Raw genomic sequence first — 26,948 nt, 5'->3', positions numbered from 1 at the left:
CAGCGACTGGGACACCCAGGTACCCCATAATGTTTTTTTTAAACATCATTCCATTAGGTTGTAAGAAGGTGAAATTTGTGATGAAAATTATTTTAGGAATTTCCTTACCCCTCCCATTTAGGAAATGCTATCTAAAATCTTGGATACAGAGAGGACCAGAGAGCACTGAACGAATTACTGTGACGGTTAGCAGTCATAGCCTGCTTATTTGCTAGACCCAGGATAAGCTCATCCAAAATCAAATTACAATAAATGTAAAATCCAGTGTTATATTGTATAAGGTCAATTAGTACTTTCCATTAATGAGCCCAACTTTCAAGGACAAAGACTATTGAAATTCTAGCCTGAAACCCAGTAAGTATGGGTTTAAGACAAAGTAAAATATTACTTACATTGATTTTGAATAAGTAGATGTGGGCAATATTTTGGAAGGTACCTATATGATTTGTGTTTATGATGCCCCCCCCCTTTTTTTTGGAGGGATGCCACATAGTTTAGTAAATATGAGCATAGATGGTGAAGTCAAAATGACTGTCTTCAAATTTCAGCTCTAACAGTTAACAGTCATGTTATCTTGCACTGACCGATTATACAAAATCTCTAAGCCTCTTTTTGTCTCATTGGATAATGATAGAACTGATAAGATTGGTTGTTGTGAGGATTAAATAATATAATACATATAAGCAGAGATCTCTGACGGTCCTATGTAAGCATTTGATAAATGGTGGCTGTCATTTCGATTTTGGCCAAAAAATCACAATATAATTAGATGAAATTGAAGTGAATATGAGGCTTGGAACATGTTATTCATGCCAGTTAATAAATACGTGAGATAGAGGGTATCTAAATATAGTTATCTGCCAGAAATCTTATCAACTGTAATTTATCAAATGGTTCCGCAAGTTTGAAGTACTTGTAATCACTTAGTTTGGGATGACTATTGAATAAAAAAAATGAACAGTCATATGTTTGATTTGGAGGGAATTCAAATAGGATAAGTTTACACTATAATTTGGGATGAGCTAGAATTTATTTTTTAGAGGTAATACTTTGTGAAAATAGTAACAGAACTTTGGAGAGTTAGCGGCTGGTATTATATTAATGAAATTAAAAACAATGTAAAGGGAAAATAATATGAGACATATGTAACCACATTTATTCTCAAAATAAATTCTCTGTCCTTTGGAATGTGAATGTAATAGGCTGCTTTGTGGAGATTCTGGCCGGCCCACTAAGGGCTCTCTGAATGCCCCCCCCTTGCCTGTAGCTTCCATCAACTATTTCATACATCACCCAGTCTTTTGATCACTGTTCATTGAGTCAGATAATCACATCAGCCTGTTCCAGGTGGACTCTAAAGCCAATGATGCCTCCAGTGAGAAAAAGTAGGCAACTTCCCAAGGGGAGCAGAAATGTTACTGTAGTTTCTTTAGGGCAGGTGCATCCCTGTTTGTGTGTGTAGAATGTGGATCCTTACAGTAAATTTTACTTTTCTGTTTAAATCTAGTAAATATTTCATGCTGCTGGGACTGTGGTGAGATATGTTCACACATATAACAATTGTAAATTGTTATTAGGTTTCTGGAAAATATTTGATAAAACGTATTAAGAGTATTAAAAATGTTCATAAAGTTGTACCACATCTAGAACAATATGAGGAATGTATCACCTTCATTACTTGAACATTTACCACAGTGCAATTTATAATACCGAAAAATCAGAAAAAGCTAAATGTCCCAATTTGAGGACTAGCTAACTGTATCAGAATGTGTCTTTCTCTATTTTGTAATGTTATGCAATTATTAAAATATCTTAGGAAAATATTTACGGTGTAGCAAGCTACTATGCTATGACATTATGAGAAAAATCTGTATACAAAGTACATATTCTGACTCCAATATCACAATTTATGTATGGATGTGTGTATAATGAATACAAAAATGTAGAAGAAAATGCACCCAAATGTTAAAAATGGTAATTTTTAATAAGGAGAACTAAATATAACTTATTTTTTAATACTTTCCTTATAAATTCTACATTTTCTACAATGATCATTCATGTATGTAATCAGAAAAGTCCTACTATTAAAAATATTATGTGGGGGTGCCTGGGTGGCTCAGTGGTTAAGCGTCTGCCTTTGGCTCAGATCATGATCTGACAGTTCATGGGTTCGAGCCCTGTGTCAGGCTCTGTGCTGACAGCTTGAAGCCTGGAGCCTGCTTTGGATTGTTTCTCCCCTTCTCTCTGCCCCTCCCGCATTTGTGTTCTGTCTGTCCGTCTCTCTCAAAAATAAACATTAAAAAATTTAAAAATAATTATGTGTAAAATAATGTTTTATTTTAGTGTTATAAAAATTAATTTTTTCTTTGTTGTATGAAAAGCTTTGGAAAACTCAAAAGGGTGTATTTATTCCATGCTGTGGATATAAAACCTATAAGCAATAGTATTAAACTATCTGTTGTATTAAAAATTTGAATGGAATTGGGTTCATAATTACACTTGTTTGAAAAATAAATCAGCATATATTTTAAGCGTTGAAGATTAAACACATTACAATAACAGTATTTTAATGTAAATATAACTTTGCCAGATTTTAATCAAGTGCAACAGTTTAGAGATATAGAATACATATACAAGTAGAACATACACTTTCTAAAACATAAGGCATACTTTATGGTATACAATCTTTTTTTTACCACAAAATATATATACTTCTCAGATATGAAAAAAAACTGATATGACTGGGAAGACACTACTTCCTGGGACCAGAGTAACACTTTTACAAGTAGTTTAATATATGACTTTAGTAATATCCGTATACAAATAGGCCAATTAGCTGGCATGTTTCGGCTGTGTGAATCTATAAGACACTAGCTGGATTTTGCAAAAGTGTCTGAAAGTTGACAAGTACTGCTTAGCAAGTCTCTGCACAAAAAGTGCAGTGGCAGGTCCAGGTGGGCCACAGCTGCTAGTAACTCCATAGGCACAAAAAAGCTTTACTGCCCCTTGGAAACTGGGCAGAGCAATCTTAAGTTCTGACCTCCTGTCGCTCCTCTCAAGGTTGAACACATTCCAAATACCTTCATGTGGAAGAGTCAAAAATAACAGAACAGGAGCCGGCTGCGGAGACGGCATTTCTGCCAGTAAAATTTTCCCAGTGAACACATTCATCTAGCTTCTGACATCGTTCTTGGAGTGGCCGTCGTCTGTCTGATGCAAAATGTGGCAAAATGTGGCTTCACTTTATGTTTTGTTGGACAGGGAAAGAAAAGGTTTTGTTCAGAGCTTTAGAAAGGTTTGTTGAGACCACATAACCTTTTTCTTATTAAATTCTGGAAAGTAGCTAATGTTCCTTTGGTAGTGAGGTGCTGTAGAGGAATGTGTTTCTTGCTTCTCCTTTCACAGGATTACTTCACAGATAGGCTTCAAGTGTGTGACTCAACCTCAATACATGAGGCAGGCTTCTTGGCGGATGTGTTTCCATTATCTGAGGGGCGGTAGGAAAGTGTGCTCATTTTTGTTGATAGGTTTGAGTGGGATTTGGCCTTTGGAGGGATGTATTTCAGAAGCTGGAGAAAATATTTTTTAAATTTTTTCCCCAGAAAGCCATAAAAGAGAGGATTCAGGCAATTGTTAAAATAAGCTATGCAAATAGTGATGGGCATGGCGGTGTCCACAATATCTGCAATTTTACAGTCATGTATGATGCCCAGCTGAATCAGTACATCCAGAAAAGTGAATATTTGGTGGGGAACCCAGGAAAAGAAAAAGAAAAGCACAATTGCCATAATTATCTTGAAAATATCATCATTTCTTGGCTTGTTCTTTTGAATCTCATAAGCCCTCTTCAGAGTCTTCCAAATAAGAGTGTAACTTGTAAGAATGATCAGAAAAGGAAACAAGAAACCCAGTATATTCTTAGTTAAGCCCAGCCCAATGGGGAGGGTTGAATTTTGGGATTCATAATGGAAAGCACAAACCGTGATATTGGTGTTCTCAATGAAAAACACGTTTCGGTGGATTATAGTTGGCAAACTGGCCAAGCCAGCCAATAGCCAAATAATGATGCAGGTGACTTTGGCCATAAGCATTGTACGCCGAAGGCGGGCTTTCATTGGATGAACAATAGCCAGGTAACGGTCGATGCTTAGACATGTGAGTAGAAACACACTGGCATAGAGGTTGAAACTGACACTGGCTGAAGCGATCTTACACAGGTAATTGCCAAAGGGCCAGCGATATTCCATGGCAGTGTAGACAGCCCACAGTGGTAAGGTCAGTAAAAAGCATAAGTCAGCCAGTGCTAAATTCAAAAGAAAAACACTGGCCACAGTCTTCAGTTTCATGTAAAAGTAAATGACAATCACTACCAAGCTGTTTCCAAATATTCCCACCACAAAAATGATACTGTATAAAGTAGGGATCATGACAAATATGTAATTGTGCCTTCCAGCTTTGGGACAGTCATCTTGGATTCTTTTAATACCATCTTCAGTGGAAGAGTTGAGGATCATTTTGATCTCCTGGGTTAATTAGTCTTAGACACTATGCCAGATGCACCTGGAGAAAATAAAAATGAAAAGGTAAAAAAAAAAAAAAGAACGTTCAGTTATAAACAGTTTTATTTTTCAGTCATAAATACAGTAACTCCACTTTAGTCTTAGGAAAAAAAAATAGATCATATTTTCTGGAGAAAAACTGAACCGAGAAAGGGTAGGATTACACATTTAAATTAATTTTTAGAACATATTGCTTTTCTAGAAAGTAATAAATATCCTTCAGGTAAACAGAAATGGGGGTGCTATGTGAATAAACTTATCTAGGTTCTTTGCATTTTTTCTAGAAGTAAATCCTAGCTTCCACATTGATTAAAAAAGCATAGTCTAAATCTCAGAAAATGCTACTGAATTAAATTAGTTATTCAGGAAGACTTGAGTTTTTCCAGAAGCTTCTGCAAATATTTGCTTCAATATTTTACATAGTCAGTAAACAAGCTATTCACTTACATGAGTTAGAAAATCAACATACTCTTCCCTAGCAGAGTCCATCAGAAAACCCTTGGGAGGGAGGCTGAGGATGCTGTGGGGGTAACATCACAGGATGAGGTACAGGCATACTCTGAGGTAAAAAGCTCAGCGTATGGCATAGGCAAGTCTGTCTGGGCAGGGCACGGGTGCTGGGTAAAGATCCTCTTGCTACCCCAGGAGCAGGTCCCTAGATGAGCATGGCTGTGCATTCTTTTTTTTTTTTATTTATTTATTTTTTTTCAACGTTTATTTATTTTTGGGACAGAGAGAGACAGAGCATGAACAGGGGAGGGGCAGAGAGAGGGAGACACAGAATCGGAAACAGGCTCCAGGCTCTGAGCCATCAGCCCAGAGCCTGACGCGGGGCTCGAACTCCCGGACCGCGAGATCGTGACCTGGCTGAAGTCGGACGCTCAACCGACTGCGCCACCCAGGCGCCCCCTGTGCATTCTTTTTGTAGCAAAGTGTCCTGGGCAAGATGAGGAACAGGAATAAGACTTCCCAGGATAGCTATGCTTGGCATCCAGGAGAGCTGTATGAACACATACACCTAAGGTAGTGTCCATCTTGGTGTAAAGTGGTGCCGTGAGAGGGATGAGAGTCAGGTAGCCAGGTTTTAAGAGAGAACACTAGAAAGAAAAAGTTTCTTAAGTGGCCTCTTTGCCTTCCCCAAGGAGGTAGTTATTCTCCTCATCCAAGATTTTTTTTAATATAATTTATTGTCAAATTGGCTTCCATACAACACCCAGTGCTCCTCCCAACAAGTGCCCTCCTCAGTGCCCATCACCCACTTTCCCTTCTCCCCCACCCCTCATAAACCCTCAGTTTGTTCTCTGTATTTAAGAGTCTTATGGTTTGCCTCCCTCTGTCTCTGTTTGTAACTTTCCACCACCACCCCGCCCCCCATGTTCTTCTGTTAAGTTTCTCAAGATCCACATATGAGTGAAAACATATGGTATCTGTCTTTCTCTGACTGACTTATTTCAAGGTTCTGGCTTCAAGTCCCCATTATCTTCTCCTTTTGTACTCAGCCTTATATAATTTAATTTTTCCCCTCTCTTTTTGTTCATGGGGACATTAGCATCCACAAACAAGCAAATGTCACATTCTCTGTGGAGCCTTCCTGACTTATCTGGGCCATTGACTGTTCCATTTGGCAAGCCACTTCAGCACTTTGGATGTAGCTTTTGACACTATATCATAGTGGTGTTGACCTGTCTTCTCTATTGGTATGTTAGCTACTTGAAGGTAGGGCCTGTTTCGAATAATCTCGTTTACTAATGTAGGCCCCAGCCAATTCCAGGGGACAGATGATACATGTCTGATGAATAAGACAGCCAATGGATGAATGAATGAGTAAATAGCATATAACTTAAAAGCTAGGAGTATAGCATAATGAGACTAGTTTCTGTGGGGCTAATAACACAATTTACATTTTGCTCCTGAGAGGATCAAGATAGAAAATAGTCATTGTTAACCTAGGCTTCACCTTGGATTAAAAAATCGAAACCAAAACTAAACAAAACAGACAGAAAAATCTTTGGTACTTTTAGAAATATGTGGTTTCTAAAACAGAAGATGAAAAGAGGGAATAATATAATGGAAACTAGGGCTAGGCTCTCAGGGAGATATGACCTATTTCTTTCTCACCCAGAAGGATTTCCCTACGTTTTGCTGATTTTTCAGTTTATTTTATTATAGTTATTGAAATTATGCCAGTTTAGAAGTATAAATTCCTTTAGGTAAACAAATATTCTCTATTAAAAATTAAATACTTCATGAAAGGTTTATGTGCTAGCAGTCATTTACACCTTAATGTGTATTAATTTACTTATTCTTCTAACATCTGGTTGATTTCAGTTGGATTTTGCCTAGGAAAAAAGTGGAAATGTCAAGGTTAAAGAATCTCAAAGATTAAAAAGCAGCCTGGGTGAACTCCATAACTGAAAACCAGGGCAGAGGTAAATATTTGTTTCAGCTTGGGCACAAGGACACTACTAACAGATAGGAAGGGATAAACTTAATGCATTGGAATCCCTTTGGTGCCCTGAGCTTGAGTGCTTGAAAGCAGGGACGAAATTCTCCTCTTTTTCTTCTTTTCTCTATTGAGCCTAACTCTAAGACTATATATCTCAGGCTGGTTCCACTAATACTGTATCTGGAATGAGTAGAATTTTATTGACAAGGCGAGAATTGTAACCATCATTTATTAAAAAAAAAAAAATCTATGGGAAAAAGTTTGCATTTGAAAGGACCAAGTTTTAAACATAGTTTTGGACTCCAATTCCATCACAATCTGAAGTCAGTTTCTTCTTCAGTTCCCATTGATCCATATCGACTAATATGTAATACATAAAAGGTTGCTCTGAACATCCTGGAAATTTTAGTAAGGAATTTATTATTTAAATGACAATATCACTGGAGAAACTCTGGACGTCACATTAAATATACTAATAATACTTTACATAAATGTTTATATAAGTAATGACTAAGACTTCCTGCCAGGAAAGGAAACAAATTCTCACATACTGGAGGGTAGAAGAAAGGGGAGAGGAATTTTAGGTTATAGGACCAGTGGGAACAAGCACAGGGAAGCATATAAATGAAAATAGTGCATCCAGGGCTGTCATCCATTTATCCCATATTCATTGAACATCTACTAGGTGCTGGAGTTAGGGATGCAAAGTGAAAAAGTTCACAGTCCTTCTCCTCCTTTGAGGCATTTGAGTCTAGTTGTGGGGGGACAAGAGCTTTAAAGACAGAATTACCTCCAGTGTTGAATACTATACCATAACAGGGTCATGTGGAATGTTCTGTATTTATCATTGACCCAGTTTGTTGGTGGGGGACTTGGGTAATGATCAGGGGCACTTCCCAAAGAAGATGGCATTTGGACTTTGGAGGATACATGGAAAACAAAGTGGTTAGAACTTAAAGGCAACAGCTGGCCAGCCGAGGTAGAGTAGAAATTGTCATCACTTGAACTTCTCTCTCCTTACAGATGTCTGCATCATCAGCTATGGGAGGCTGCTCTTACAAATTTACAGATATCGCACAACCCTCTTGGCAGTGGTGTGGGGAAAATGGAACCCTTGTGACTGGTTAGGCACCTGTGATTGATGCTAAGTGAGTGGGAAAGAGTAGGGCTCTTTTCCCTTTGAAGCTGAAAGGATGCTGTTTTGATGAGGAGCTGAAGGAAAGAGATGTGATCTATTAGGAACAGCAAGCTTATGAGTCCCAGAAAGCAGCTACATTTCATTCTTCTCCCAGTAGAGTTTTAGGCAGGGAGGATATACTGATCAAAAACACAGGAGGATCCACCACTCCCTATTTTTGGGTCTCACCATAGCTTTTACATAAACTCTGTGGCTTATATGAATTCCATAGCACCATTTCTTCTTGGGGGAAAGAAGATGGGATTTGGACTCAAAATACTTATAACAGACTCTTTGCCAATTACAAATATGTATGGCTCTGGGTAAATCACCCCATTTCTCTGAACATGAGCCTCAGTTTCCTTATCTGTAAGAAATGGGAACAGTGATTTTTGTTGCACAAGATTGTTGTAGGAATTAAATGAGATAGTATGAAAGTATTGGGCATATCTTTCAAAAAGTAAGTGTTTAATTAGATGTGTTTTTAAAAAATCTCTACTATTATTTTTTGAATGCAAGTTAAACATTGACTTAGCCATGGCTTAAAAAAACATGAAAGATTTTTTTTTTTAAGGTTTATCATTGGTAAGCTCCTTCTTGTGCCATTAAAAGGCTAAAAATACCAGGATGTTGTTCTTTCAAACTGTGAGTAAAAAAATCATCTTAAGCAGCTGAATACATTGGCCATGAGTCAGGTGGGAACTTTCAGTCTGCTGTAAACACAAGGTTGGCTCCTGGTGGCTGCACTATTTATCCACAGATTGCTTTCATACCAGATACCTTGTATTTCTTGACAGCTTCCCTCATTCTTAAAAACAAGCCTAAGAAAGAAGATTCCTCCCTCCCTCCCTCCCTTCCTCCCTTCTTTCTTTCTTTCCTTCCTTCCTTCCTTCCTTCCTTCCTTCCTTCCATCCTTCCAAGAATATTTTGCCAAGACTTTTGATTAGAATATTAATACCTTCTTAAGCTTTTAGGCAAGCCAAAACCAATCTAATTAAATTGTTCATTACATGCTCCTTTTTTAATGAGTTTGCAATCTAAGGAAAAAAATACCACATAGTTTCCTATGATAATAAAGAGAGAACTAAAAGACAAAGTAATTATATTTTAGAATAATCTTCTATAAAAGTATCTTTCTCAAATATCTAAAAGAGTAGACTAGTGTTTGTAGGTCATTTGCTTGTAGTGCTGGGCAGCGCAATAAACCATCCTGTTCAAAAGTCATTGTCTTTATTGCTTTTATTTTATAATTCAGACTTTAGAAAGCAAGTGTTTCTGTTCCTGTGTGTTTTTCCCCCTCAGTAATGAATGAAGCATTCTACAGGGAGCAACTGTTAGTATCCATTTGTGAATTCATTGAATCATAGAAGTTGGCAGTAAAATTTTTATGGTTTCTACTTGTTTCTTTTTCAAATTCACTTGTTCTTATTTCTTAACCTTCTGTTCTTATTTTATGGGGTCTATTTGTACCCTTTTCTCTTTAAACATGTTGAACATCTGTATGTTAAGAGCCCCTATCAATTGCTTTACTATTTGTAGGTTGTAGTTCTTGTATGAATTCTATTTGTTTCATCTGTGGACACTCCTTCTTGGCATTTGCTTTCATCTTGGGTTTTATAATCTTTGACTACAAGTTAATCTGTAGTGGGAATTAACTTCTTTAGGAGGCCTGGCATCTGGATGGTGGTGGCCTGTGAAATTTCTGCTTGGGCATACAACACTCACTTGATCTGGAAGTCTTTAATGCTAGTTCTCAGCCTAGTTTCCAATGCTGTATTTTTTCTTCAGATACTGCAAATGAGGCCCCCACCCATTCTCAAATTTTTGTTGGTCTGCAGAAATTATCTAGTCTTTGGTCACAATAGGCAGTGATTTTCCAGTTTCTGGCTTTAACCAAGAAAGCCAGTTTCATTTGTCTTCAGTATGTGCGTCTAATGATCTTGACTTCCATCCTGGTAGACTTGTTGAAACTTTATCTTGGCTGTGTAACTGGTATTGGTCCTTTTCTGGCCCATGTGGTCTCAATTCTTATTCAGAGCTGTGATTTTCTATTTTATGTGTTTTGAGAAAGAAGGGTAGTGTTCATTATGCTTACGTTCATTGTCTTCATCTTGACTGGAATTTGTCCTACACATTATTTGGAGATAATGGTTAAATTGCTTGGACCCCCAAATCTTTAGATTATAATCTTGCCCCTATTCATGCCCACCCCAACCCCCATCATGCCTTTCAATGAATAATCCAAGGCCTTCTGGTGGTACTCTCCTCCATGGTGGTAATCCTGGCAGCCATGAAGAAGAGAGCATGGCAGAGAGCTTGGCACCATGGGGTAAATGACCAGAACTGCTTTTAAATCAGATGCATGAGAAAATGGCTGGCAATCCTAACCTAACTTCTCTATGTTGTTTTATTTTTAATTATTTTTTCATGTTTACTTATTTTGAGAGAGACAGGCAGAGAGTCAGAGAGAGGGAGAGGGAGAGGGAGGGAGGGAGGGAGGGAGGGAGGAAGGGAGGGGCAGAACGAGAGGGAGAGAGAGAATCCCAAGCAAGCTCCACACTGTCAGCACAGAGCCCAATGAGGGGCTGGATCCCATGAACCTGAGCCGAAATCAAGAGTTGGACGCTTAACCAATTGAGCCACCCAGGCGCCCCTAATCTCTCTATGTTGAATACTTTTCTTGGAGCTGATTTTGCTCACCTGTGCAATTCCTAGGTGAATGTTTCTCTTAGCACACACAATATGTTTGATTACAATTACTAATGCTATACTAAATAAGTACTCAAGATTCAGTGTCCTTAATGAATGGCTACATGATATGTGTAAGTGGTAAACGGTGGTTTCTGGCCCTCTTCCCAAGTCGACAGCATCCACTATGGCCTGCTCTCACAGGAAATGAAAACAGCACAAGCTGCCATCTTATTTCTACACACACCAATTGTAACCACCTGTGGTGATGGTGGTTAAATGTCCTGTCATCCTCCCCTTTGCTTTCCAAAATATCCCCCAAGAATAGGAAGAACTTAGCTTTATGAAAGGAAATTCAGTAGTTCCTTCCAAGTTAGGGTATACATTTCAAGGAAAGTAAATTGTGATCCTAAATTTTTGCTTGTTAGAAATTATTCAATACTTTAATATCTAGTAATGTAACACTAAATTGCAATTAAATTTCTCTCTGCTTCAGAAGCTTCTACTTATCATAAGTTATAGTTTAAGCAACCTACTTGTCATGAATATCCCAAGCCCCCAAAGAGCTCCTTTCATTCCTATGATATTTCTTCCCATTCTTTTCTGTTCTAAACTCTTGGCTGTTTTTGTTGCATGCTTTTTTTTTTTTTTTTTTTTTTTTTCCCAAAAAGAAAAGAGAAGCAGGCAGGGATGAGATATATGTCATTAACTCTAATCATATGCTAGAAATCTTCCTCTGACATATTGGTGTTAGTAGAAAATATTGTTATGTTCAATATAGAGGCCCATTGAAGGCTTTAGTGAGCCTCAAAAGAGCTGTGCTCTGCAGACTAGGAGAAAAATAAAATAAATATAACTTGGAAAAAAGCTTGTATATAAATAAACTCTTGTCCTCTTATACTCCCAAATTCCTCAAACTTAGGGACTTGGAGAATTTCCTCAAGGGAATTATAACCACATTTTAAAGAATCAGCATCTCAGCCATTCATCAAAGGGGAGGAAACATAATTTTTAATAATATGGCTCTTGGAGACTGTTCACAAGCTTTTCTTTTTCAACAGATGAAAAAGGCAGCTCCTATGTGGGCATCTCAGTCAACAGCTGTTTTATCTGACTTGTGAGCATAACCCACAATTTCATATGTTAAGCCACTGCATATTTGCTTCTGTGAGACTCTAGATCAGCAGCATAAACTGCTTATCTCATTTCAGATTCCACTTTAAGGGGTATGAGGGAAGTTACTGGGAAGGAGAGGAAGCACCAATTAATTTATATTTTTAAGAAATTATGAAATTTTTATAGAATTTCTATGTGCTATCAGCTTTATGTTAGAAATTACTGGCCACATGACAATTCATTTCAGATTAAAGTTTTTAACATTTTGGAGCCCCTGGGTGGCTCAGTCAGGTACGTGTCCGACTGTAGCTCAGGTCATGATCTCGTGGTTCATGAGTTCGAGCCTTGCATCAGGCTCTGCTGACAGCTCAGAGCCTGGAGCCTGCTTCAGATTCTGTGTGTCTCTCTCTCTGCCCCTCCCCTGCTCATGCTCTCTCTCTCTCTCTCTGTCTCTCTCTCTCTCTCAAAAATAAACATTGAAAGAGTTTTAAAAAATAAAGTTTTTAACATAGAAATCACATAATCATAAATTTTAAGTGAAGCTAGGAGGATCAAATATTCCCTGTATTATACATGTTTCCCCCAATTGCCCAACGTTCAAATTGGTCCTACGCAATGTATAAGGAGACTAGGGTTCTAATTTTGGTTTTCTTATTCACTAGCAAGGTGACCTTGAACCAGTCACTTAGCTTTTCTACACCTCTGCATTCTCAGGGAGCTGACACATGGCTAAAGAAATCTCCTGAAACACTGAAATTTTATAATCTTTTTTTTTTGGAATAGGTATTTATCTTTTGAAGATAAAGGCAATGATGGCTTGACAAGTAGAAATGACCTGATAAATCATTAAATCAGCCAAAATCTATCAATTGATATAGATATTATTAATGCCACAATGATTTAATAACAGTCTCTAGTTAGATACAAGAAGTCTTTTTCTTAAAAACAAAATGAATTTTACCTTTTACTGGGGATAAATAAACTCCACATAAGAGTATTATATTACAGTGATATTCCCACCCCCCCCCATTTTTTAGAGTATCTACTTAAAGAAATGTTTTCCCAGCACAGCATTTGGATAGCTGGTTGTGACCCTAGGTTATCGAGGTCAAGGTTATAGAGGTCAACTATCTAGACTAGCTAGATTAGTTTCTAGACAGTGAGTCTCTCAGGCATCCCCTGTGTTATTCATTGGCAATTCCACATGAAAAGGTAGAGACAGATTGTTTCATGGCTGCAAATAAAATTAGAAGCAGGCCCTGCAGTTAGGGAGTCAGGATTATGTTATTTTATGAAGAAGGTGGCAGAATGTGTTATCGTTAAAATAACTCCTACAAAACAAACCTACTTTCAGGTAATTTTTTTTTTTTTTTTTTTTTTGGTGGGGAAAATACAACTTTTTAAAGTTTAGTAAATAGTTAATGTGATTCATTTGCCCAAATAAAAACACACAGATGAGGACAGAGAATTATAAAAGAACCCACAGTAATATATTATTTAGAATAACATTTTCAAGTATTTTATTAGTTAATATTTTGAAGTGCTAGGTGGACTTTTGTCCTAAGAAAATGAATTCTGTAAGGTAATGTTTGATTTTATCATAGAGTTACTTTTTGTTTTTTGAAACACAGTTTCATATGCTTCATTTTTTTTTAAACATTAAAATGCTATAAAAACTGAGAGCAGAATAGTCTGGCAGAGAAAGCACTGGACTAGAGTCCAGTCAAAGAGCCTGCTCTGTCACTAACCAGTGACACAATCAGACACAGGTAATTTAATCTCTTACTTTGTTATCTCTTAAATATTACAAAATACTTAGAATGGAAATACTAACACTTGTTCTCACCTCTATTTCATAGGTTGTTAAAGGTAAACAGTGAGGTCTTAGGAAAAGATGAAAGCACTTTGAAAATATAAATTTTATAATATCATTTATGTAATGCAAGGGTAAGTAAAATTTAATGAAAGAGAGCTCAGAACTTCAAAAATAAATAGAATTATTTTCATTCAAAAATTCAGCAGAAGTATTTTTCATTATTTTCATCTAATGCATTTATTTCAAGCATTATAATGAGGCACTTGATGAATGTGGAAAGAAAGGTAAAATGGTAGATCTTGCATGGCTTCCACAGTTAATACTTGTGGCAACAAATGTTTAGGTACAAAGTGGAGCCCTAAGGTTAAATCTGACCAACACATATACTTTCCTTGGCCCCCAAAAACTCTATAATGTATCTTCTGGAATTTGAATTTTCTGTAGTTTACTAACCGCTGCCACTCTCTATTTTCTGATTCTGTTGGTCAGTGCTTCTAAAAGAAACTTAATGTGAACCACATACGTAATTAAAAATTTCCTAGTAGCCACACTAAAAAAGTCAAATTAAACTCCTAAATAGTAGACTCCTGAAATACAGCTTGGGAATTATTCATTAGACTGTGTATTTCTTTCAAACATTCAGGACTGGTATAGTTAAAGGGTGCCCAACAGGATGTTATCTAGTAAAATACTGCTTGCGCTCATTCATAAATGTCTAGAATTTCTTTAACTGGGATTGGGTTGGCAATACCCACTTCCATGCCTCCAAGATCTACCTGAGGAAGGAGATACACTGACTCAGATGAAAGCCAGACTAGCAGTAGAAGGGCATGGTGATGGTAACCAAAAAATCTGAGGCAGTATGTGATTTACCTCTTCTGACCTATGGGGTCTTTTGCTTTTCTCTTAACCTGTGACTCATTTTCTTCATCTGGAAAATTATAATAATAATAATGAAGTTAATGATAATGATGAAGTAAAAAAATATGTCTTGTCAGGCTCACAACGTTGTTGGGAACATCATGAGGTGATACATGTGGAGATATCATAAGATCCTGTAGATTTGAGACTTTTGTTAGTGTTCTTAACTTCATACTATGGTATAAATGACTAACTTCCCCTGTACCAGCAAATCTGGATAAGGAGAATTGGGAAATTGCACTCAGTGCTGGAAGTGGAAGAAGAGGCTAATGTACCAGAAAGAGGTAGAGAGGCTCAGAGAGGGAGGCTGATGCACTGACAAGCTACTTGGATTGGACACCTCTGCTAGCTCTAATCGTTCTCTTCAATACCTATATGATTTTTAAGTATAAATTACAATGATACTACACCACTGATTATAATGAAAAGTTTAGACCATTCTGTCTGCTGTTATATTACCACTCCATTCATTTCTATGTGGGACTACTTGTGTTTTCTAACGAAACAGCCTGTGATGAGCGGCACAAATGCTGGGCCAATAAAAGGTAACAACGTTTTGCCAATGGAAAACTACGATGAGATACTGGTGACTGCTGTTTCCTGTGAAAACTTCATTAGCAATAAATGGGTTACCAGATGTCACATGTCAGATTTGAAATTAAAATATATTCCCAGTATTTGTGTGCAGTCTGAGCGGCGGGAAAAAAACGAACTCTTTCCAAGAGAGCTGCATAAGATACTGTACCACTTTTGCCTTTGATTGTTTGTTTCTCCTCTAAATGTAAAACGAAAACATCCCTTGGTTTGTAAAGTGGAAAGATAGCATTTCTGCATAGAGGGGCTATGTACTGAAGTGGCACATTACCCGTGCAGCAATAACTCTTTAAGGACAAGGAGAGTATTTTTGAATATTCTCTGCCACACCAAGACCACCATCTCCTCTTGTTTTGCCATAGCAATTTCTCCTTTTCCTGGCTTCCCTTTCATCAAGCCATTTCTGCTTTTAGTACTGACAACAAAACTGTTTAAGTCAGCAGTTGTCAACGTTGACTCCACTCTTCCTGAACCTGCTGTAACAACAATGCTTCCCCGCTTGCTGTAACAACAATGCTTCCCCGCTTCGTGATAGTAAAACTCTCTTCTTGTTCTTTGAGCTAGCTAAGTCACTCTGTTCTGGTCCTCAAAGTTGCAAGCCTCCAATCAGAAATCAACTGTGGTTAGGGAGGGAACCCCACAATTGGAAATAGGACAGCACAATTGCGCTTGAACCAGCAGAAATTTCAAATGCTAAGCCGGTGTGACAGAAGTATCTAACACCCTCTAGTTTTTATAAAAACAAGTATTTTTGGCTAAAGAGGGTCCATGTTCCTTTGCAATTTCAAAATCTCCAGTTATTCAGTTCCAGCTGAAGACCATGGATGTTTGAAACTATTTATTGTTTTTTTTCCCCAATTTATTTTTGTTCTGTCTTCTGTAAGATAGATGAAGCTTATAAATCAAATTAAGAGGGTAAAAGTGAATTATCACTCTTAAGCATCTTCTTGGAGAAATATTTACAGTACTCCTCCCTTATTTTTTGGGATACATTCCAAGACCCCCAGTAGATTCCTGAAACCACAGATGTATCAAACCCTATATATAGTGTGTTTTTTCCTCTACAAAATTACTTATGTTTCCTCTAAAAAATTATATATATATATATTTATATATAAATATATATAAATAAAATAAAATATATATTTTATATATATTTTAATTATAATTATATATAAATAATTATATATATATAAATATATATATATATAAATTATATATAAATAAATAAAATATATATTATATGCCTATAAATTAGGCATAGTGAGAGATTTACAATAACTAAAAATAAAATAGAACAATGATAACAATATACTGTAATAAAAGTTATGTGAATGTGGTCTCTCTCTAAAATATCTTGTACTCTATTGACTTTTCTTCTAATGATGGGAGATGATAAAGTACCCATGTGGTAAGATGAAATGACGTGAATGACATAGGCATTGTGACCTAGCATCAGGCCACTCTTGACCTTCTGATGGTATGTCAGGAGGAAGATCACTTGCTTCTGAACCACGGCTGACTGCAGGTAACTGAACTGCAGAAAGCGAATCCACATGTAAAGGGGGAACTACTGTACCTAGAATTTCTTTACACACAGAAATTCCCCAAAGTACTTACAAGTTTGTTTCTGGAACATTAATTACTCATCAGATGCTGGGGATGCAAGAGCTACTGCCCTTTGACCTTCGCATAAAGGAAGACAGAGCACCCATTAAGTGATTAGCTATGTCGGTGGGGAAAATGTCAGTTTCAACTTTTCAGTTACATAACTTCAGCACAAAGTGACACACAAGAATTCAAATAAGCTTATTTAACGTACAGTTGTTTTATGCTCCTCTAGGATTTTACGGGTATCTGTTTCACAAAGAGGACTTATAAAAGTGGCTTAGTATTAACATTAGTAATATTTATGAGTTGTGATTAATTGAATGTTTATTATGTGCCAAGCATTGTGATAATTGCTTTCATATCTGCAAGAACCCTGTTATGAACTGGATTGTGTCCTTTCAAAAGCCATAGTACCCAATGCGACTGTAATAGATATAGATGTAATTATGGGTAAATGAGGTCATGAGGTTGGGGCCCTAATCCAATGTGACAGGTGTCTTCATAAGAGGAAGAACACATCAGGAATGTGCTTGTACAGAGCAGAAGCTATGTGAGGTTAATGAGAAGGTGGCTATCTGCAAGGGAGGGAGAGAGGTCTCACCAGAAACCAACCCTGCCAGCACCTTGATCTCGAACTTTTAGCTTCCAGAACCATGAGAAAGTAAATTTCTGTAGTTGAAGCCACCCAATCTGTGGTATTTTATTAAGGTAAATATAACAAACTACCACAAGGCCTATGAGGATAAGCACAATTATTCCCATTCTTCAGATGAGGAAACTGAGGCTTAGAGAACAGGTCTTTTTTATCAAAAATAGAATCTGTATTTTTGAGATTTTAAAGTTTCAAGGTTCAGTTATTTTTTTGAGGGGTAAGGTCATCATTTCATATTCTGGTTCAATGCTTCTCAATGGGGGATAATTTTTCCCTCCAGGGACATTTGGCAATGTCTGGAGACACTTTTGGTTCTTTCAACAGGGGGGAGTTGGGAGAGGACAACGTTACTTGCATTTAGTAACTGCTTAGATGAGATACTGCTACTCATCTTACAAGGCACAACGCATGACCCCACAACAAAAAATTATCTGGTCTAAGATGTTAATTGTGCTGCTTGAGAAACCTTATTCTAGTCCCTACTTTTTTTTTTTTTTTTTTAATTCTTGATAATCTGTAGTTCTTGTCTTTTATGGCATAAGTTAACTGTATACTATATTGGTAGTGCTTTTTTCGTGTAGTATATTCATATCATCCCAGGGAAACTACAGATCAAAAGATAAAATCCTGTTGAGTAACCTTCAGATATCCAAAACCATGTTGAGTACTTAGTAGGAGCTCTGAAACTGCGAGTTGACTAAATATTTGTTGTGTCAGATCATTCTAGAAATTACCCTCTCTAAGCATTTTCCAGAACTCTAGGATTCTGCACCAGAAAAGAGAATTTGAGCTGGGATTCGTTATAAGGTCTTTAACGGGTTTGATGGCTATTGTAGCGGCCCCAAAGTTGCTTCTAGAAATAGGAAGCCACCATGTCCGGAAGTCAAACCCTGCCCTCTGGTGGCATCACTGCCATAGACACTGCTGGGAATCTGACAGGGCCAGAGTCAATCTGCAGTGTTAGGTTCTAAACTGACTGCAATATTTAAGTGGAAATTTAACTTTATATTCACATGAGGGCTTTTCTCCCCCCTGCAGAATAACATATTAAGTGTAGTCTGTCATCGAGGCTCTCATTAGAATAAAACAAGTACGCTCATTTTTGTGAGAGAGGATGAACATACCATTAGTTACAAGCCATAGTGTGCAAGTTTGGCAACCTGAGAGTTTCAGTTACTTAGTTTGTCTCTCTTACTTGCCTCCTCTACCCAACTGCTTTTCTGATCCATAAAGGCACTAAGTAATTGTTTTTGTAGCCAAAGAAGAACATTTCTGGAAAAAGGATTTCTAAAGGAGTAATATCGATAGAGTCCCATGACCAGAATTTTAAGTATTGGGTCATGTGGTATTGTCTCTACAAACTCCTTATAGGCTAGTTCTAGAAGACAAGTACCATTGTGTTTGAAATACCAGCTAAATCTGAGGAAATTATATTGCCCCCTTTTCCCATGAAGAACTCTATTCTCTCACTAGGAAAACACCACTGTACTTCTTATCACAGAGTGCAGCCTTTTCTGTATACTGATGCCAAACGGGTAACATTTTAGTGAGGCATTTGAAGTTGTGATATGCAACTCCATGGGAGACAAACAAGGTCATTTAGAAGGTCTTTTCATTGAGAACATCAGAGCTTTAAAAAGATGTAGGCAGCCTTTCCTGGATAATTGGGGTAAAGTAAATAAAAAAACCCAACAAAGTACAAAAATAAACAATCAGATGGAAACATTCAGAATTAAGAGTGAAATGATAGCAAATGCTAATGTCAGATCTTAATAATACATATAACCAAAAGCCATAAGTGAAAAAGCAACATAATTTAAGAAGTTGAAGAGTAGAAATCAGATGATTGCAGGATTTAGCAAGGGTAAAAAAAGACTTAGTACAAACACTAATCTAGAACTGGGGGTAGGGGATTTGGAGGCTTTTTCTTTGTCTCTCTAGAAATTGAGACCTCAGGCAAATTATTAAACCTTCATTCAACGTTGATCTGACAAATGGGAATGAGACCATAAAGCCTCTACCTTGCCCTCGGAAGAATGTTGTTAAGATGATATGTTTAACATAATTTCCTCAAAACACAGTATATCATACCCATTCATTATGAATAGACCAGATACAGTAAAAACAAGTTTAACACATGACTGAAGTGGAAAGCTAATGGTTATATCAAGAGGCATATATTCAACATTTAGAATTTTAAAAGGAAGCATTAACTTTAGCAGAGTCTGTTGGCTATCAAGCACCATAGAAAATAACCCAGAAGCTTTGCAGTCACAAAGTCAGTTAAGATCCTGGCTTCACCTCTGACTAATCATGTAAATGGTTAAAATACTTACCCTCTTTGAGCCTTAGTCTTCTCATCTTTAAAATGGGATAAAAACTTAGTATATACTGTTATTGGGAGGATTAAATAAAACATGGTGGGGTGGGGTGGGGTGGAAGATTCCCATATAGTAAACAGTAAATGTTATCTGTTGTTACCATTATTTATATTCTCAATATATATTCATATGTCCCCACACTAAGGAAATTACCCCATAAAATTCTACTTTACATATGTGTAATTTGTCACATAACCTATGGTTATTACACATAGCCAAGAAGCAGATTGGAATGATGTGAGGAGCCCTGTCCATACAATACAATATGGTGATACAATCTGTTATTAATACCATAAAGCAATATAAAGGACCCAGGAAGGACCCAGTTTTTAAAAGAAGTGAAAGTATGAACATCTGAAGGGCAGATGATTTTAACATTACTTTAAGTTGGAGGAGGAAAAAATATCACACTATAGACCTTTGGTTGGTGAATCAAACCTCAACTAATTAAATGGGAAAATTTTTCCTCAAAATGAAGAATTCAGAGAAAAAAATTTCTTTGCCAGCAACTCCCCTAGTATTCATATAAGTCTCTTCCTTGAATTATCTGACTTAACATGTGGTAATTGTTGTTCTTTAATATGATTTCATGAGATTCACTTTCTAATAATTATACAACACTATTGTTTCTGGTAATAACATTTTTGGTATTACTTTATTACTATATAAAATAATGGAAAAACAAATTAGGCTAAATATTTTGTACTCAGAATAGAGCAGGCAGATTTGTGAAGTTCATTAGAACTTTGTGAGAATAACGTAATGTGCTAATAATTTTGGTTATATTGATATGAAGACATCTAATTCAAAGGAAGTGTTTAGAAATCAGTCTGTTTCAGTAGGCATAGTTGTACACAGGTCAGTGATCAGTTTAAAGCCATTGTCTAGATAAACTACACGATTTATGTTATACCAACAAATTAAAATGTTCTCTTTACATAAAAAGTCATTCTGCTGTGGTCTTTCAGCAGCTTTATCTCAATGTGGATCAGAAAGTCACAGAAATTTCTGCTATAGAAGGAAATTGATAAGTCATATTTATTCCTTTTCTTCTTCAGAAAAATACAGAAAATACAGAAAAATATATATGTATGCCCTTTGTCCCTGTAAAAATGCACAATTACTATACTCTAAATGGTGTTTTTGTTGCCAGGTTCTTCAAGCCAAGTCTATTTTCACCTATAATGTAGTTGAACTGTTATTATCTACCGTCTTGCTTTTATTGAAACAACTTAAGTCAGAGATTCATAACATTTTATTGCTGGAATAGTCTCTAGAAATTACATGCTCCAAGGTTCACATATGCAAATACTTACAGGGGCTGGGAATAACAGAGTTGAGTGAAGCAGTCATGTTGGTGAATGGAGGATCCTTCCTTTTTCTCAGAGGAGGTGGGGGTTGGGGAGCCTCACTTCTCAGGTGTAGCCACTTATGCTAATTATGATATGGGGAGACGCAAGCCGATTTTTTAAAAAGATGAAGCTGGAAATTTCAAATTTTATTTGAAATCTCCTATTTTGAAATGTTTTCAGTTAATGCAAATAATGATAATTAGTAGTAGTAGTAGTAATAATAATAATAATAATAATAGCAGCACTGTAGAACTAAATAGAACTCTTTTGCAGATCAAGTTGGGTCCAAGGCCTGTCAATTTATAACCTAGGATCCAGGCCAACTACTTAATTTTACAACTGAGTAAACAGACTCCAACCACCAGCAAGATTCTGCAGACCCCCATATTTCAGTGTTTTTATATTACACTAAGTATTTGAAGCATACCTCTTTTAGAAATCTCCCTTTCCATTTCCACATTCAACAACAATCTGTGATGGAGGAATGAGAGATAGTGGGAAAACAGAGATGCGATGGGCTGAGGTTATTGTTCATCCTTGCTCTCTTGCAGCCAGGCTGCCCCACCTGGGTGTGCAGAAGGGTAGTCCAGCTCAGAGTATGAGAGCTGTCTTGGAATGTCTAGATGTCACTACCTGCTACACTGTTCCAGACAGAAACTTATTTTTCCCTTTTAATCGTTCCATATTGTTTAAGGTACCATTAGCCTTTTAGAGCTGTTGGTGCATTTCGCCAAAGTGATGTCTCCAGATGGGTGAATACAACATTGAATCTGTGCTATTTGGGTATTCTTGCATATTACTTTAACATTTATTCAAAAAAATATCATCTAGTACCAAAAGGATGATCAATAATGAAAGGGACTGATGTTATTTCATAGAGCCATATTGACCTAATGACCCTGGTTACATAACTAGTAATGAGGTTAGATTTTAAAATATTTGTAATAAGTGCTGAAAAATATTTATCTTCATTGTCAAGTAAAGTGTTTCTAAAGTGAACTGTGATGCTCCAAGCATGGAATTATCTACACACTGGGTGTATGTGTGGTTTTAATGTTTATTTATTTTTTGAGAGAGAGAGCATGAACAGAGGAGGGGGAGAGAGAGAGGGAGACAGAATCCGAAGCAGGCTCCGGGCTCTGAGGTGTCAGCACAGAGCCCTAGCAGGGCTTGAACTCACGAACTGTGAGATCATGACCTGAGCTGAAGTCAGACGCTTAACCAACCGAGCCACCCAGGCGCCCCTACACATTTATGTTTTTGATACTAATATATTTTCTAAATTAATTCAATACAGGTTTAAAAATACATACAAAAAGTACATAAAAAGAATATATCCGGCATTGACTGAGGGAGTTATACAGGATTAATAATGAACATGGAGTATTTCTGGTGAATGGTAACACTTGGCTAGCAGATACATTTCTTTGGCTTCTAGCCCTAATATAACTTCCTGGACAAGCTGATTTTTCACTTTTGTTGGAAAAGTAGTTTAGTTCTCGTGAGCATGTTTTGCATTCTGTAATAAAAGGACAGCATGTGCATTTTGGGTAATTGCTTGGTTAGCTGGAAGAACACAGTTTGTGATTTTATACATAAGACCTTAGATGGGTAGAGTGAGAAGTTGGAAAAATACTAACCTGTGTTTTCATTTTATTTTGTGTGAAAAGATCAAACTTCATGCTTTTTCAAACTATATAGTTTTCAAGGTAAGACAGAAAACAAATATAGAAAATGTTGGTCTGATAATGTAAACTTCCTTATAACTCAGGAGATGTCATGCTAAGGACTGTTAGCAGTTATTTTTTTGATAAATCTCTTTGCTAGAATGAAGGAGTAGCAGTCCCTGGAAGGTAGTGGAATTTGCTCCACAGGCAGAGACAGGCAGGGAGGTAGGGGGATCAAAGTGAGGCGGGAAAGGGCCACATGGCCCATGAAGGCTCTATGCCTTCAGGAATGCTGCTGTCTTTAGCTGGTAATCACTTCTTAAAGGAAACATTCACCTAAGAATTTTAGTAAATAAGCAAGCATTCAGTATTAGGCTGTTGGGATCAAACTCAGGGTCCAGGAAAGAGTATTGTGGGTACAGTGGAAGGAACATCTTAGTATCTTGAGTCTTGATGTGTGTTTTCGTCTGAGATACTGTACTTTTCATCTCCAGAAATGCAATTGCTGTCTTTTTTATATCTTCCATGTCTCTACCTTTGGTGTTCAAACTTTCCTCTAGCTTCTTGAACATATGAAGTTACAGTTATAATAACCACTTACTATCCTTGTGCACTAATTCTATCATCTGTATCATTACTGAGTCTGTTTCCATGGATTGATTTTTTTCTCTTTATGGATTGTACTTTCCTGCTTCTTTGCTTGCCTGGTAATTTTTGAATGGGATGCTAAACACTGTGAATTTTGCCTTGTTGGTTATTGGACATTTTGTATCTTATTAAAATTTTCCATCTTTGTTCTGGGAAGTAGTTAAATTACTCGCAAACAGCCTGATCCCCTCAGATCTGGCTTTTATGCTTTGTCAGGTGGCACCAGAGCAGCATCTAGTCTAGGGCCATTTTTTTTTTTCTTATTCTGGAGGCAAAAAACCCTTCTGAGTATGCTACCCGATGCCCCATGAATTATACATATGCGCTGGAATGCAAGGGGGATACTTTGCAGATTATCGGGCTCTTCCTTTGCAAAGCTCTCTACTCTCTGGTGCTCTGCCCTGTGAACTCTAGCTCCTTACCTCTCTGGACTCCTAGTTCCATCTCCTCAACTCAGGGAGACCTGGGAGCTCCTTCTTAATTCTTTGTGCCATGGCTGGAAACTACCTCCAGGTAGTGAGCTCGGACAATCATAGGTTTTATTTCATTTGTTTCTCATCCCGCAGAGATTACTGCCCTTTGTTGCCTGATGTATACTGTCTTGGAAACCATTGTTTCTCATATATTGTTTCATATATATATATATATATATATATATATATATGTATATATATATATATACAAACACATATATATGTATACATATATACACACATATATACATATATATATACACACACACATATATGTAATATGCAATGTATATACATATATAATATATGTATACATATATTACATATAATATATATACCCATATATTACATATATGTATGCATATATTACATATAATATATATACACACACACATATACACACACATACCATTGTTTCATATATATGTGTGTCTGTTAGACTCTATCATCTATCTATCTATCTATCTATCTATCTATCTATCTATCTATCTAGTTGTAGTTTTAGGTAAGAAGATAAGTCTCTGTTACTCTACTTGATTGGAAGCAGAAGTTTCTGGGTTTGAGTTTTGACCCTACATCTTGTATGCTATTTGATTTTGGAAGAATGCTCAACCTCTTCCTCTTCTTTGTCTATTTATGACATGACGATAATAATATAATGATTAACCAATGGAATTCTATAGGGGAGAATATGTCATAGTCTATGAGATTAGGCAAAGGAGTATCTATCCATACACTGAAAGTGAACTTAAAAAACAAAACAAAGCAAAAAAAACCTCAGTGGGATGAACTTTCTCTCTAGCACAAATCACCTGAACCTTTTTCTCTTGCCCAAACACTTGCCTTATTTTTTGCCCTCACTCCAACTTAATGACCCTGCCCTTTATCTTGCAGACCTACTGGTAAGGGGTCTAAAGGCCAAAAGGCAACATGTCTCCTCTGAGAACCCATGGGTCAAAAAACAGGTTTATCTGAAACATTTTGCCAAAAATACACCACCATATAATTATAGTACCATTAAGACAGTCTGTGTAATTTGTGGTTAAAAAATTGATTTTTTTTCTTATTTCACATTAAAGTAATCACCAAATTCCTGTGAAGTAAAATGCATAACTTTAAATTGAGAACATCTGCCCACAATTATAAATATGTAGAACTCATTCAGCTTATGATCAGTACGTTGACATTTGAAAAGAAAGTGATTTTTTTAAAAGAAAAGATATCTTTTTCTGACATATTAAAATTCCAACTCAGTAAAGTAATGTGAGGAAATAATAAAATTGTATGGTTTTCTTTATTGCATGTTTATTTAGGCCAAACCAGTATGAGGCAGCTAGATTAATTACTTTTTTTACCGTTAAGTACTGTACATAGTTAATTATTTCATCTAAGTCATGTCTGAGCCAAACCTGTGAATTACTGTTCATGCAGGGCAATGATGATAATTTATGTACTCCCTCCATGCTATGGCTTGTTAGTATGTTATTTTTGATTTGAAACTAGATGTTAAAAGTTTGCAAGAGGCTTTTAAAGATTGCTCTGTGACATAAGTTCTAAAATTATGGATTTCAAAATTAAGGTTGACAACATGCTATAATAGGAAGTTATTTAGATGATGGAATTATAATACATTCTGTCTGAAAAATATATTTTCCTGTTTTCTGCTCTGATCTGTTGACTCTTATGGTTTCAGCTTGTGCTTTTTTTTCTGCCTGATTTTATGATCTAGATATTACGTTGGGCCCTTAGTAGTTTTTCAACATGCACAAAACCTGATCTCACCCACTGTCCCAATATAGCTAATCAGATATTTAACTGTGGCTACATGTGCCCAGTGACTACCAGTGCTTAGAAAGGTGCCCATAACCACCACGAACCGACTGAGCTAAACAGATGACACGGAATCCATTTTTAAAATGTATGATCATCTTTATGAAACCTGAGTAACAAGTTCCCAGTGATAATTGTACATAGTCAAGTGAAAGAGAATTTTAAAAAGTTTTATAAATTCAAAAATTAATTTTTAACAGATGCCATTAAAGTAAAAAAAGAGATAAAGCATCAGTAAAAATAAAAAGTAATTAAAAAAAAATAAAGAGAGATGTTATAAAGTCTCCTTGCTACTCCCAGAATAGTTCTGGATGAGCCACATTAGCACCACTGGAAGTTCACTAGGAAAGCAATCTCAGGTTCCATCCACCCCTACTGAGCCAGAATCTGCATTTCAACAAGATTCTGCAGGTGATTTGTGCATTTATTCAAGTTTGAGAAACCTAGTCTAGAGGGACATTTAATAATCCTTTAAGCTTGTGCATGGGTCCAGTACTTTGCCCTTCACGTAGACTGGAGAGCACCCCAGTCAGTGAGCCCATTCCAGTGGAGTGTGGCTGCCCTTGAAGAGACCTGGGAACATCAAGGTAAGTTTCAGCTGTATGAAGGTTTCTTGCATTTTCATGGGAACTTTAGAGGAAGAAGAGTCCCAGTGAGCAAAACTGTGTACCAAGGAAAAGAAATCTTTTTCACATGACACAAATATCTGTCAGGGCCATTCATATAAGAAATGAATTGTATGTTAATCTTTTAGAGGAAAATCAATACCAATCCAGACTTCTTGCTGGGACTTTGGTGGGAAGGTCCTTGCTTATTTTAGGAAAACCAAGGAGCACCGATAAGGATGGAAGGTGCCTCACGTTTCCTTGGAGCTATGCTTACCTTTTTATTGTTTGTGTGAAATATATGAATTTCATGAGTAATTTTACCTACCAGCTGTTTGTTTTCTCCTCAAAATGCCTGCACTTGCCGTGCAATTTCCTTTCCTTGCAGAGGCTTTCAAACTATTCAACCACT

At 36.7% G+C, this 26,948-nt stretch overlaps 1 protein-coding gene across 1 annotated transcript in view; it reads right to left on the bottom strand.

Moving 5' to 3' along the window:
* Positions 1-2,550: 2,550 nt before the first annotated feature.
* AGTR1 (angiotensin II receptor type 1) overlaps positions 2,551-26,948 on the bottom strand; it is a 47,028-nt gene continuing 22,630 nt past the window's right edge. The window contains exon 3 of the mRNA XM_025913297.2: positions 2,551-4,560. Coding sequence (XP_025769082.1) covers positions 3,426-4,514 — 1,089 coding nt within the window. The 5' untranslated portion in view covers positions 4,515-4,560 and the 3' untranslated portion in view covers positions 2,551-3,425. The remainder of the gene's footprint in view (positions 4,561-26,948) is intronic.

This window comes from Puma concolor, chromosome C2 (assembly GCF_028749965.1).
Source record: "Puma concolor isolate L17-30 chromosome C2, mPumCon1.1.hap2, whole genome shotgun sequence".
In the NCBI taxonomy this organism is placed as follows: domain Eukaryota; kingdom Metazoa; phylum Chordata; class Mammalia; order Carnivora; family Felidae; genus Puma; species Puma concolor.
The sequence above is the reverse complement of the archived record's forward strand: the minus strand, read 5'-3'. Positions and strand labels throughout refer to the sequence as shown.